We start from the raw sequence: 15,526 nt of genomic DNA on the forward strand, positions 1-15,526 counted from the left end.
CCCTGTTGCTCCAGGCACAGGAGGTCGACCATAATTTTGGTCCCTAGACATAGACCCTGTGTATTTACACTATCTAAGATTGTACGTTTTTTGTGAGATTAATCAGTGGTTGCCTATTAAGTCCTATTATCTTTGGGGGCTAGTGTTCCTTCTTCCCCCTTATTTTTTGTGCATTTGTCTCATGGGATGTGGCACCACTACAGTTTGGATCACACCTCAATTTTTGCATACACATATAAGCCATCATAACCAGAGGACCCTAACATCTTAAAGGCAAACCCCACCCTGGATGGACATATCGGATTTGTCTTTGCAGGCCATAAGAATCACACACTGGCTCCTCAGAATTCTCACATCAGCACATGCCTCTCCTATGAGAATTCCCATTGTTGCCTAACTGCCAGAGCCGTCACAAAGCCAAAGTGATGGTGTCATGCTCCCAGTGTTGTTATCTCTATGTAGTATAGTAAATAATAAAAGCCGTTAGACAGGAACACCTTCATCTTGGCCCTGTGGGTGTAAGATTCCGGTACCTCCGGTACCCTTAATCACCACTTTCCTCTGTAATGCGTCCCACCTTTCTCTTCAGGTGGTACGCATATACCTTTAAGAACGATGATGTCACTGCTGAGCGCCGCAGAGCGGCTATTTCAACCGCCGGCGGTCTCACTCACACTGTTCGTTCAACCTGCCTTGATATCCACATGCTTTCAAGCCTGTCTCCCGATCGGAACCTCCAGCTATTCCCTTTACCTGGAGCAGACCGGAACCTCGCTACTGATCCCTGTAACTCGCTACCGGACCATTCCTCATCTACTGGACCTCTCTAAACTACTAACATTACAAGTGATAAGTACCCCGCAGGGGAACCCTCCATAACCTTATTGCACTATCTACCTATGCACATTAAGGACTGTTACTACCTATCCATACTATCCTATCATCTGCACTGTTACATAGATTGCTAGCTCTTGAGCCTACTACCATCTGCACTGCTGCATAGATTGCTAGCTCTCCTGTCTACTACTATCTATCCTTGCACTGGGTTACTCTATCCTGTATTTGTCATCTGATGTCCTCACCACTTATTAGCATACTCGATACTAACCTATCTGCATTCCTAAATACCATCTTGAACTCTCCTATACAAACCTATCAAGTGATTACCATCCTTGTCACTGTTCACACCTGTCCCTTCAGCACATCACCTTCATACTATCATATACATCCTATCACTCCAGGAACATCTCATTGAGTGTGTATATATCTGTATGTTGAAGCTGACAGGCCCACAGTGATGAGTCCTGGAGAGTTGGATCTGGTATTCAACACATCTCTACATGACTACTGAGTGGAGATTTTGCAGCTGCAAATCCAGCCTATACTAAAAACGCAGGAGCGTTACAGTGGGAGAACTGGAGATACTACTGTGGGGGTTGGCCTGGTAGTTGAAAAAGCCATTTGGGTGGGTCTCGTGCTTCAAGACTTGAATTCATTTTTCTTCCTCTCCTTTCAATGGAACTAAAACAGACTTTTCATCGGAAAATGTATTGTAAAAAAAATGTTGTTCTTAATTTTACGGTTAATAAAATAAAACATCCATGTTTTCACACTGACTGTGTTTCAGCATTGTTTTTCCATTCTGTGACCCTTCACCTACCATGTCCAACATTGTCACGGGTTAGGGTCACATGACAAGGGAATGTCCAGTAGCTTGTTAGCATCTTTGAAGACCAATTGGGACATTTTCACTTAGGGGTGTACTCACTTTTGTTGCCAGCGGTTTAGACATATGGAGTATTCTGTCCAGTTCTGGTCGCCAGTCCTCAGGAGGGATGTGTTGGAGCTGGAGAGAGTCCAGAGAAGGGCAAATAAACTAATTAGGGGATTGGAGGACCTTAATTATGAGGAGCGTCTGCAATCGCTTGATTTATTCTCCCTGGAGAAGAGATGCCTGAGAGGGGACACGATAGCAATTTATAAATATCTCAATGGTGATCTCAGCATAGAAAAAAAAGCTATTCAGTCGAAAGGATTGCATGAGGACTCAAGGGCATACAATGCGATTAGAGGAGAAGCGTTTTAACCTCAGGCAATGTGGGGGGGTTCTTTACTGTTAGGGCTACAAGATTGTGGAATTCTCTACCACAAGAGGTGGTTTCTGCGGGTAGCATGGTGGCTTTCAAAAGACTCATAGACGTACATCTCAAGGATCAGAACATTCAGGGGTATGAGAGATGATTACAGCCACACACACCTACACAGGTTGAACTGGATGGACTATTGTCTTTATTTAACCTCACCTACTATGTAACTATGTAAGACATTAATGGCTGAGTTATTTTGAGGGGACAGTAAATTTACACTGTTATACAAGCTGTACACTCACTACTTTACATTGTAGCAAAGTGTAATTTCTTCGGTGTTGTCACATGAAAAGATATAATAAAATATTTACAAAAATGTGAGGGGTGTACTCATTTTTGTGAGATACTGTATATCATACATTCACACCAGTCTCAGCCCTCAAGGAGATTACAATCTAAGGTTCCTAACTCACATTCATACATACACATACTAGATCCAATTTAGAGAGGAGACAATTTACCTACTAGCATGTCTTTGGAGTGTGGGAGGAAACCAGAGTACCTAGAGGAAATTCACGCAAGTACAGGGAGAACATGCAAACTCCAGGCAGGTAGTGCCATTGTTGGGATTTAAACCGACGACCCTAGGCAGCAGTGCTAACCGCTTAGCCACTGGGCTGCCCTTTGGCTTTGGATATACTTTAAAAATGCGCATACATATACAACTCCGGACAAGCAATGAGATTCCCTCCATCCTGGTCACCTGGTAGTAGACATTTGCAATGAATTTAGGTCTGAATTTAAATTCAGACAAATCTTTTTTTATATTCGGAGATTCAGATGTATCTCCGAATGACAATAGTAACAAGTTTTGTTGAAATTTGTTTAGTTTCGTTTATTCTTTTTCTAACGAATTCTACATTTTTGGAACAATTCGAATTTGGATATGTCGAAAAATGATCGACCGATCTGAATTCTGTGTGAAGAATAGCTGGTTGTTAAGGAGCGTGCCGCCGTGTCCTTAACAACCAAAGACTCATTAGCTGTCAGTGGGTTTCCCCACTGGCAGCTGAATTTAAACAGAATTGCCGGCAAATAAAAATTCTGAAAAAAAAAAAAAACAGCGTGGGGTTCTGCCCCCCACTTTTTGAATAGATTTTGAGGGGTAGCTCATGCTAAAATGAAACAAAATAATGGTGCTCCCCGTTCCCAAATCCATACCAGATCTTTACTTGATTATGCAGCCTGACAGGCCAGGAAAGGGGTGGGAGGAGTGTGCGCCCCCCTCCTGAACCATACCAACCCACATGCCCTCAACATGGGCGGGGTGCTTTGGGGCAGAGGGGCTCCCCCCCAAAGCACCTAGTCCCAATGTTGATGGGGTCAAGGGCCTCTTCACCACAACCCTGGCCACTGACAGCTGATGATTCATCGGTTGTTAAGGACGCGGCGGCTTCTTAACAACCAGTTATTCTTCACACAGAATTCAGATCGATAATTTTTCGATTGATCTGAATTCAAATCATTCCCAAAATTTGGAATTTGTTTGAAAATTAATTAACAAAACTAAATGAATTCCAAAACGAGTCAATGAAACAAAATTGTTAACATAAAAAATCTATCCAAAGCGAAACGAAACAACATTTTCTGTTCTGGGCATATCTACCTGGTAGTGACATCATCATTGTTTCAGGTTCACGGTGGCTGAAGACATGGAAGAGGAGAGAGTCAGTAGGGTTTGACTCCTCCAGTTTTGTTCCTCTGGTCACAGAGAGGACATTTAAGGCCCAAGGGCACAGATCACTACCGATACACGTGGCCGGGGGCGCGCAGGCAACACGGCCTTGGGAAGATGTCATCTGACAGCCTCCCGGCAAAATGCAGCCATGCTGTAACAGTCATTTGGCTATAGTGTTTTCGTGAAGGAGTAAAAGAGAAGGGTTTTCAGGGATCGTCTAAAGATGGATAGATTAGGAGATAGTCGGACAGATTGGGGTAGGGAGTCGGATATCCAAAGAATGGGAGAAAGAAGCTCAGGAGAAGTCCTGGAGGTGAGCATGGGAGCAAGAGAGCAGGAGGGCCGAAAAGAGCAGTTTGGTTGATATTTTGAGACCAGGATTGTGATGTAGCTGGGGGCCGAGCTGTGGGCGGCTTTGTAAGTTGCTGTTGGTACTTTGAACTTTATTTGCTGGGTGAATGGAAGCCAGTGCATGGATCGGCAGAGAGGGGTGGCAGACACTGGACAGTTGATTAGGTGGATGAGTCAGGCAGCAGCATTCATGATGGACTGAAGGGGGGATAATCTATGTAAAGGTAATCCAATGAGGAGGGAGTTGCAGAAGTCGAAGTGGGAGATGACCAGGGAGGGAATTAGAAGCTTTGTGGTGTCAATGGTTAAAGAGGAGCATATTCTGGAGATGTTGCGGAGGCGGAATGATTAGGACAGGGATTGGATGTGGGGGCCTAAAAGGAGAGTTCAAAGTCCAGGATTACACCTAGCACCCTGGCGTGCTGGGATGGGTTGATGGTTGCGCCATTGATCTTGACAGATAGATCAAGGGAAGGGGCACGTGGGGGAGGAAATATTATGAGCTCAGTTTTGGATAGATTGAGTTTGAGGAAGGGGTGTAACATCCAGTCAGATATGTCTATTAGAATATTAGGGATACGTGAGGAAACTGATGGGGTGAGCTGAGGGATAGAGAGATAGATTTGGATATAATCAGCATATAAATGGCATTGGAAGCCATAGGAAGCTATCAGCTGACCCAGGAAGGAGGTAAAGATGGAGAATAGGAGAGGTCAAAGGACAGAAACTTGGGGGACACCCAACGGTAATAGGAGTAGGAGAGGAGGAAGTAGAGTTGTAAGTGTAGCACCCTCCTAGGTAGGTGTTAGTGAGAGAGTTTAGTTTTTGGCTCCGTTTGCCTATCAGAGGAGCAGCAGGCAAATCTATATTGCTTTCTGCCTACCAGAGAGCAGGATCTGTGAGTTAGGTCTGCTCAGTGTGTTCAGTGTGTGATTCATTGGGTCTAGATAGTGTTTCACACTGGTCAAATAGGGAGGCATGTTGGACAGTGGGAGAAAACCTGACCAATGGGTACACAGGCTTTGATACAGTCTGGGTGATTGGCAGAGACTGGCTGTCTCAGTGAATTATGGAATACTGTATAAAAGCCAGGAGCACATGTGCTGCAGGGTCTTTGGCTGATGAGCAGAGTCCCGAAGGGAGGGTGGCGGCTGCCTCCTCCTCTGCATTGGTGGCACGTGGTCACAGGCGGTCGGCCTGGGGACCAGAGGAACAGAGCCTAACCCGGAGGTCCAGGAGAGCTGACTGGAGGGGTAGTGACACTGGAGACCCTCGGAAAATAGTATTGTGTGTAAAGGGGATCGTGTCTAGGGGCCTGACCTGAGGGGGGCCACCCCAGTGAAGGATAGTTAGAGAACAGGTGTCAGTGTGTCGAGTGAAAGGGGATATTAGTAGAGTATCCTGAAGCAAGTTATCTCTATAGAGACTTATTCCAAATTCACCTAATGGCAGGGTGAATCAGCAGCCTGGCTGCATAGCAAGTAAGTAGTCTTCAACCATTGTGAATAGTTTGATCTGGAGTATCCCACTGTTCCCTTCTCCAATCCCTAACCTATATAAATCATCAAACACAACTACAAACCCCTAGACTGTTCATTGACTGAGCCAAGGAGTAAAGTGTTGAATTGTGCATGCTGCGGTTGCTAACAGTAACCCAGAGGGATCCGAAGGTGAAGAATTCAGCAGTCCTCAAGGGGGCAGTGCTACATAAGTGACACTGAAGGTGTGGTGAGATAGGTAAGATTCAAACAGAGGTTCGCACAAGCAAAAGAATAGTTGGCATCCAGACAGAGGTTGAGGCAGGTTGTAGGCAAGAGAAAAGTAGGAACAGGAAGAGATGACAGCAGGGCAGGAGACATGAACAGTGTCAGGCAATCGGCTCGGCAAGAGGCAGATCAGCGACAACAGTAATTGCACACTACTACAGTAGGTAGCTGGCAAGAACCAACAGCAGCGTCCACCATGAGTGAAGGAGCCTAAAGCCCTGTACACACGCGTCGAAAATTGGCAGGGAATTTTCGTCCGACGACTGATCCGCCGATTTTTGGCTTGTTAGTATGATGCTTCCGACAACCAACTCCGACTTTTCGGCCGAAAAAAAATCTGGTGTGCAGGCTATAAAATTTTTGTCCGCCGTCAAAACATGGCCGATTTTCGTGCAGTCAGTATAGATTTCGACAGGGAAAAATCTAATGAGCAAGACTAGGCATGCTCAGAGAAGAAAGAACACAAAGAAAGCAAACCAACACATGACATCACTTCTGAAGTAGAATTTTGTCGGGCGAGAAAATTTGTGTGCAGTCTAGGCACATTCCAACCAACAAAACACATCTCTGGACAAAAGACGGACGATCGGTCGGCCGATAATCGTTGCGTGTGTACGGGGCTTTAATAACCTCTTGGCCGGTGAGCATGCCCAGCCTCAGGGACATACATCGGTGGACGGGCACAACCATAGTCAAAAGGCCATGATCTGAGCCTGCAACGAGACCCTCTCCCTGGATGTACAGTCACGGCTCCTAGAGGTACTGTAACAACGCTTTTCTTCTGGAAGTGTCCTCCTATTCTGTAGTGTCACCGCTCCTCCACCCCTAGGGTTGCCACCTTTTCAAGCCAAACCCGAAAACGTTAGCGTCTTGGGACTAGTGTTGTCACCTCATCCGTTTAAACATATTCATTACACAGGTTCTGAGGCTGATAAAATGCACAAAAGGCACTAAGTGAGTTTAATTAACCCCCTAATCAGCCACAGAACCTGTGTAATTAACCACTTAAGCCCCGGAGGATTTTCCTGCTAAACGACCAGGGGGTATTTTGCGATTCGGCACTGCGTGACTTTAACAGACAATTGCGCGGTCGTGCGACGCTGTATCTAAACGAATTTGGCGTCCTTTTTTTCCCACAAACAGAGCTTTCTTTTGGTGGTATTTGATCACCCATGCGATTTTTACTTTTTGCGCTATAAACAAAAAAATAGCGTACATTTTGCAAAAATAACAATATTTTTCACATTTTTTTATATGAAATTCCCCCAAAAAAAAATCTAAAAATCAAAATTTTTTAAAATTTTCGGCCAATTTGTTTTATGCTACATATGTTTGGTAAAAAAAAATTGCAAAAAGCGTATTTTGATTGGTTTGCGCAAAAGTTATCACGTTTACTAACAAAGGGAAAGATTTTTGTCATTTTTGGTGTTTTTTTTTTTTAACGTGTAATGGCGGCGATCTGCGATTTTTATTGGCGGTACTGCGACATTGGGGCGGACAGATCGGACCCTTGACTGACATTTTTGACACTTTTGGGGTTACCAGTGACATTTCTACAGTAATCAGTGCTATATATATGCACTGTTACTGTAAAAATACACTGGTAGTGAAGGGGTTAACTTTATTTGGGAGGGAGGGGCTGTGTGTGTCCCTAGGGGCGTGCTTTCTACTGTGATTGGCTGTGGCTTCAGCTGTAAGGACACTGATCAACGGATCTACATAGTAGATCCATGTGATCAGTGTCTTTACAGCGAGGAGAATGACAGGTGGCTTGTTTACACAAGCTGCCTGACATTCTCCCTCTCCCCCGCCGATCGCCGAGTGACCGGCGGACATCGGGTCCGCTGGTCACACGCGCGGGGGGGGGGGTCCGTGACCGCGCGGGAGCGCGCCTCCGCGGGCGCGCGCTCGCTCCCCAGAGCCTCACAGGCGAGCGACGTAGACCTACGTCACTCTGCCTGTGAGGGGCTGACCGCCGACGTAAATATACTGTGAGCAGTCGGCAAGCGGTTAATATGTGTCCTGGTCTAAAGGGGTGAGGTGGCAGCACTACCTGGGACACCTTTGAGTGCCCCAAAGGAGGGTAGTAATGCGACGCGCACAGTGTGCAGCAACAAACAGTGGGTGTGGCCGAATTGCTCTTCCTGACAGCCCCCCCCAAGTGATGCTGAACCTGCCCCCAGCAGATTGGTGTGTGACTATCTTGGGTACCACAGCCTGATTTGAATATTGTGTCCGCCTACAACCCAAACCCACAATTCAAAACCCCGTGTTCTATCAGAATAGCGCTACCTATCAGGTTCTGCAACCAGAAGTGACGTTTGGATGAGAACAACTTACTGCGCATGGGCCATGCGTTCCAACATGGCCGCTATGCCTTCCAGTAGGTTTCCCAATGTGACAGAACACGAAGTAAAGGCTTCTTACACCCACGCAAAGTCTTGAATTTGACATTTATTTTAGCAGTAAACTCATGAAGGAGAAAAGGAGGCGCAAACACCTAGTGCATTACCCTTGGACACCTTTAAAAGGTTTATTAAAATGCCAAAAACATACTCACAGACATGAAGAGCAAAAATTGCATGGAACGAGTCCACCACATGTGGAAATGAACATATCCCTGTAATTGGACAGCTGACGCGTTTCAGGAGGCACGCTCCCTTCCTCAGAGCTGGTCATTCTTTCAGCTGACCCAAATTTATACTAAGTTGTTTGAAGAATTAGCAGTAAACTCACCTTATATACTGAAATTGACTATTTCACAGCGACCGAGTGAAATAGTCTATTTCACTATATAATCAGTTTGTCGCTGAGTAGTTCAGGGTGTACCAAGATGGCCGCCGCCACCTTCTACCTGCAGGTTTCTCGCTATATTTACTATAATACTATAATAATAGAAATGTAATACTGTGATTCAGTATATAAGGTGAGTTTACTGCTAAAATAAATGTAAAATTCAAGAATTGCGTGGGTGTAAGAAGATGTCCGCCGCTGCTTTGTGTTCTGTCACATTAGGAAACCTATTGGAACGCATAGCGGCCATGTTGGAACGCATGGCGCATGCGCAGTAAGTTGCTCTCGTCCGAACGTCACTTCTGGTTGCAGAATCTGATAGGCAGCGCTATTCTGATAGAACACCGGACTATCTGGGTGAATCCCAGACAGGCGGCAACCCTATCCACCCCTCCCTCGCCTCCCTACTGGGAGTCTTCTGACATCACATCCAAAATAGGGGCGCCCAGCGGCAGTTGTGATGCCTTTGGATGTCAACGCAGTTAAATAAAATGAATAAATGACATTAAATTCACACACTATATAATCTTATAAGAACATTTTTGTTCTCCCTTCAAAATTGTTTAGATGCTACTTTGGCTACAACAAAATGGCAGCCCCCACATCAACAAAACCACAGAACTACATGGACAGTATTTTCCTGTCTGCCAATTTCGAGTAACACGATAAAAAAGAAGTCTCCTACACACACACCATCATTCTGTTTTCCATAAATAAAGTACTCTGCCGTAAGAATCTCAATAACCCGACGACAAGAAGATGGCCGCCGCCCTCCTCACAAAGGACAGGACTCGGAATGCTATTGTCAGTCTCATACTCGCCCTAGCAGGCTCTTGCGTTTTCCTGGCTGGGCGTCACTATAGAAATCAGGAAGTACCCCAAGGCCGCCGTGGAACGCACAAATCCGGAAGTACAGAAGCCACGGGCCGGAAGTGAGTGTACTATTTCCGCTCTGCGGACAATAATAATGGAAGAGGGGAGACAATAAGCTGGTGTGTTTGTAGAGTGTTGAGGAATATTTTTTTTTAGCCTGGCCAAGGTTCCCAATATGAATAATACCCAGATTAAGCGTTATAATACTGCTGTTGACACTGTATTCCTTTGACTTATAGATGTTATTACATGGAATGTCTTCCCATTATAATATTAGATCTGTAGTGTTATTTTGTAGCTTACTGGATTGCAGTTATCAGAGGGGATTGGTTGCTAGATCTGATTTTAGCAGTTAAGCGGCGAAATGGGAGTTCCTTACCCCTTCCCCCGTTTCCGACCTTCACGGATGGAGGATGTTACGGATCTCTTCTGGGAGAACCCCCCCCCCCCTCACACACACACCATTTATAAATAGATATTATATGTACTCTAATGGCTTTCTTACGTTCATCATATCACTGTTATGTTGTTGCAGGTGAGACGTCGGAGAGTCCGTCCCATCAATAAGTCGGCGAGGATGGAGAAGGAGCGCGGTCACATGACCGAAAGGATGCTAAACCTCACCCTGGAGATCATCTACCTACTGACCGGAGAGGTGAGGAGGATTCTGGGAGGTCACATGACATCACTCTTATCTCTATTAATAAAACACGGAGCTGACTGGAGAGGTGGGGAGGATTCTGGGAGGTCACATGACATCACTCTTATCTCTATTAATAAAACACTGACCTGACCAGAGAGGTGAGGAGGATTCTGGGAGGTCACATGACATCACTCTTATCTCTATTAATAAAACACAGAGCTGACCGGAGAGGTGAGGAGGATTCTGGGAGGTCACATGACATCACTCTTATCTCTATTAATAAAACACAGAGCTGACCGGAGAGGTGAGGAGGATTCTGGGAGGTCACATGACATCACTCTTATCTCTATTAATAAAACACAGAGCTGACCGGAGAGGTGAGGAGGATTCTGGGAGGTCACATGACATCGCTGTTATCTCTATTAATAAAACACAGACCTGACCGGAGAGGTGAGGAGGATTCTGGGAGGTCACATGACATCACTCTTATCTCTATTAATAAAACACAGAGCTGACCGGAGAGGTGAGGAGGATTCTGGGAGGTCACATGACATCACTCTTATCTCTATTAATAAAACACAGAGCTGACCGGAGAGGTGAGGAGGATTCTGGGAGGTCACATGACATCACTCTTATCTCTATTAATAAAACACAGACCTGACCGGAGAGGTGAGGAGGATTCTGGGAGGTCACATGACATCACTCTTATCTCTATTAATAAAATACAGAGCTGACCGGAGAGGTGGGGAGGATTCTGGGAGGTCACATGACATCACTCTTATCTCTATTAATAAAACACAGAGCTGACCGGAGAGGTGAGGAGGATTCTGGGAGGTCACATGACATCACTCTTATCTCTATTAATAAAACACAGAGCTGACCGGAGAGGTGAGGAGGATTCTGGGAGGTCACATGACATCACTCTTATCTCTATTAATAAAACACAGAGCTGACCGGAGAGGTGAGGAGGATTCTGGGAGGTCACATGACATCACTCCTATCTCTATTAATAAAACACAGACCTGACCGGAGAGGTGAGGAGGATTCTGGGAGGTCACATGACATCACTCTTATCTCTATTAATAAAACACAGAGCTGACCGGAGAGGTGAGGAGGATTCTGGGAGGTCACATGACATCACTCTTATCTCTATTAATAAAACACAGACCTTACCGGAGAGGTGAGGGGGATTCTGGGAGGTCACATGACATCACTCTTATCTCTATTAATAAAACTCAGACCTGACCGGAGAGGTGAGGAGGATTCTGGGAGGTCACATGACATCTCTCTTATCTCTATTAATAAAACACAGACCTGACCGGAGAGGTGAGGAGGATTCTGGGAGGTCACATGACATCACTCTTATCTCTATTAATAAAATAATGGACCTGACCAGAGAGTTGATGGACTTTTTTGTGGGATGGATTTAAATGTAATGACTGCATTAAGTTTGTGTTTGGTGGTTGAGTAACCTAAAATGTTTGCTTTATTATAGAACTATATTGCGTTCAAGCTGTCTGATGGCTTTGTTACTCCTAAGCTAAAAGAGGTCATACAGCCTGTTGTAGAGCCTCCATCCAAAACCCTGCAACCTGAGAGTGATAACGACAAGAAAATTCAGGAGGTCACCAACAAGATGATTGAGCTGCTGACAGGAGAGGTGAGCGGTGCCGGGAATTCTGGGACATTATCCAGTAACAGACAAGGGATGTGTCTGGATGGTGACTGTATCATTGTGTGTGTCAGGTTCCTATAAGGTGTCAGGATGTCGCTCTCTGTTTATCAAAAGAGGAAAGGGGCTGTTTAGAAGGACACAAGGATCTCTACAAGGACGTCACGATGGAGAAGCGGCCGCCCCTCAAATCACCGGGTAAGAGGAGACTTTAATTTCTTGTAAAGGCAAGGAGTGTTGGGGATACTAACCTACACCGGTCTTTTTGAACATTTTTATTTACCCCAGCGGGACCCTTAAAGTAATTTTCTGATCCCAAGGAACCCTTACTAAAAAGTATTAAATCCACAGCTCATGGTAGAATCATGATTGGTGTCACTGCTTGCCTACCTGAGATACGAGAGCAAAGGTTCCACTAGTCCCATGCCAATGGTGGGACTGGGACCATGCAGGCATTATCAGGCAGGAGATTCATTTACCCAACCACAACTGCTCACAACTCTGTCAACTTCCAGGGCAGTGATGGCGAACCTTGGCACCCCAGATGTTTTGGAACTATATTTCCCATGATGCTAAACTACACTGCAGAGTGCATGAGCATCATGGGAAATGTAGTTCCAAATCATCTGGGGTGCCAAGGTTCTCCATCACTGTTCTAGGGGAACTCTGGTTGAGAAAGGCTGACCTACCAATAAACATCCTCTGATTCCAGTGTTTCTATGTGTTTATATCAGTCAGTGTGTGTGTGTTTTCTACAGATATATCCAATAACCGAAATACCCCAGAGAGATGCCCCAGTCCTATGCATTCCCAGGATTCCACACAGGAACATCAGGAGATCCCTCAAAACTATCAGGTATATAACATTTGAATTTAAATTGATATTAAATCTTGGCTTTTTTCAATTAAACTAATAAACCTGATATACTTACCTTCTCTTTTTAATAGTTTTGCACAGGTCAGCCTCAAACCTCCACTTCTAGGGTCCCCTGCCAGTGCTCAGGGCGCCCCCCCCCCCTGCCGAGTGCCCCCATAGCAAGCTGCTTGCTTTGGGGACACTTGTGCGTGCTCGCTCCTGAGCCCTGCTCTGTGTGTCTATAAGACATACAGAATGGGGCTCGGCCCTGCTCCTTGTCAGTGGCTGTGATTGACAGCAGCGGAGCCAGTGGCTTCTGTTGCTGTATCTGAGCCAATGAGGAGTGAGAGAGCAGAGAGAGCCTCAGCTCTCGTGCACATTGCTGGATTTCGGTCAGGCTCAGGTATGTATATAGGAGGGGGCTGCGAGGGAAGCTGCATGCAGGAGGTTTTTTACCCTACATAGAATGCATTAAGGCAAAAAAAAACCTTCTGCCTTTACAACCAGCTTTACCTATTGCTGATGTCTCCAACCGAAAAAAAAAAAGAAGACATAGGTGGAGTTCCTTATCATGTGTTTGACTGTCACAGCTAGGGATGCACCGATCTGACTTTTTTTGGAGCCGATACCGATATCTGGCGTTGTGAAATCACCGATACGGAACTGATCCGGAGCTACACACAAAGCAAGCGGCTGCCGTACAGAGCAAAGCCACTGCTTCATGTGTACGGCTCCTCCATTCACAGGCGCAGTGCATCTGATATCACTCCGCCTGTGAGCCGGACCTATACAGGAAGTTGCGGCTCCCATCCCATACTACTACTGCACCAAGTAAGGGATGGCTGAGCATTTACTCAGCAAAAACCGGATCGGCCAGTGGGACGGCTAAATTTTACCGATCTCCGATCCAGCTATTTTGTCCGGATCGGGACCGATTTCCGATCCGAATATCTGATCGGTGCATCCCTAGCACAGCAGTCACAGGATCATGAGCTCTTCCTACCAGCTACTGATAATAACTGAACTGTCAGTATCCGCATAGTCACTGTGCTGGGAGTGTCCAGAGAGCGTGCTTTCAGCACACAAAAGCCATGCGCTGTGGATGCATATGGTGAGGCTCACCCACCCTGCTGCTGCAAATATGTGTGGGGAGTAATAATGGGCTCGAGCGTGTTCGGATCGAGCGCACCAGGAAGCTGTCACACCGCCAATCATAGGCATTTTTCCGACACATACACATGCTGCCTATGATTAGCGGTGTGCAGTGCCGGCTTCCTGGTGGGCTTGATCCGAACATGCCTGAGCCCATCCCTGGTGGGGAGGTTGACAAGAGGTAATATCTAATAATGACCGTAATACACCTGGCTTAACCGGTTGCCGACTGCGCACAGTATATTTACTGCGGCAGTCAGCCCCGGCCAGGCAGAGTGACGTAGATCTACGTCACTCACCTGTCACCGCTATTAGAGCCAATAGCGGGCGAGCGCGCACCCGCTGAGGCGCGCGCCCGCCTCGGCTCGTTCAGGGAGGAGTGCGGGCGTGTGACCGGCGGACCCGATGTCCGCCGGTCACACTACGATCGCCGGTACAGCGGGAGAAAGACAGAGCGGCTTATGTAAACAAACCGCCTGTCATTCTCCCCTGTGTGAAAATGCAGATCAGACGGTTCTACTATGTAGAACCGTTGATCTCTGTTTTTACACTAGTAGCCATGTCCCACTACAGTTAGAATCACGCCCCTAGGACACACTTAACCCCTCCCTGTCCAATACAGTTAACCCCTTCCCTGCCAGTGTCATTTTTGCAGTAATAGTGCATATATATAGCACTGATTACTGCAGTAATGTCACTGGTAACCCCAAAAGTGTCAAAAATGTCAGTCAAGGGTCCGATCTGTCCGCCGCAATGTCGCAGTACCGCAAAAAAAATCGCAGATCGCCGCCATTACTCGTTAAAAAAAAAAAAAACACCAAAAATGACAAAAAATTTTCCCTTTGTTAGTAAACGCGATAACTTTTGCGCAAACCAATCAAAATACGCTTTTTGCAAATTTTTTTTTTTTTTTTTACCAAACATATGTAGCATAAAACAAATTGGCCAAAAATGTTAAAACATTTTGATTTTTACATTATTTTTTGGGGGAATTTCATATAAAAAAAAAGTGAAAAATATTGTTATTTTTGCAAAAATTACGCTCTTTTTTTGTTTATAGCGCATGATCAAAAAATCGCACAGGTGATCAAATACCACCAAAAGAAAGCTCTGTTTGTGGGAAAAAAAGGACGTGAAATTAGTTTAGGTACAGCGTCGCACGACCGCGCAATTGTCCGTTAAAGTCACGCAGTAAAAAAATCGCAAAAAACCCCCTGGTCAGGAAGGGGGTAAAATCTTCCGGGGCTTAAGTGGTTAAAGCTGAATTTTCCTAATTAATTTTAAATTGGTTGTAAAGGCAGAATGTTTTTTTTTTTTTTTTTTTTTTTTTACCTTACTTGATCTGCGGCATCGCAGCAAGGACCTCCATCCCTGTATCTATGTCAAGACAAAAAAGAGGGGGAAAGGAAAGTGGGACTTTGAGTGAGGTCAATGCTGCATGTAAAAATAACGGAGATGGTATGTATATGAAATAAGGATTTATTTTATACTACATGATGACGTAGCAAGTGTATAAATAATTAAATATATAAAAGAATGGATATCAAATAGATAGACTTGGATCAGAAAGACAGGATAGATAACAATTCATGTAT

At 45.4% G+C, this 15,526-nt stretch overlaps 1 protein-coding gene across 1 annotated transcript in view; it reads left to right on the plus strand.

Moving 5' to 3' along the window:
* LOC309564361 (uncharacterized protein) overlaps window positions 1-15,526 on the plus strand; it is a 1,000,117-nt gene that overhangs the window by 856,927 nt on the left and 127,664 nt on the right. The window contains exons 18-21 of the mRNA XM_082268988.1: window positions 10,144-10,263; window positions 11,747-11,911; window positions 11,998-12,121; window positions 12,682-12,779. Of these exons, the coding sequence (XP_082125114.1) occupies window positions 10,144-10,263; window positions 11,747-11,911; window positions 11,998-12,121; window positions 12,682-12,779 (507 nt within the window). The remainder of the gene's footprint in view (window positions 1-10,143; window positions 10,264-11,746; window positions 11,912-11,997; window positions 12,122-12,681; window positions 12,780-15,526) is intronic.

This window comes from Pelophylax lessonae, assembly GCF_965119305.1.
Source record: "Pelophylax lessonae genome assembly, chromosome: 9".
NCBI lineage: Eukaryota > Metazoa > Chordata > Amphibia > Anura > Ranidae > Pelophylax > Pelophylax lessonae.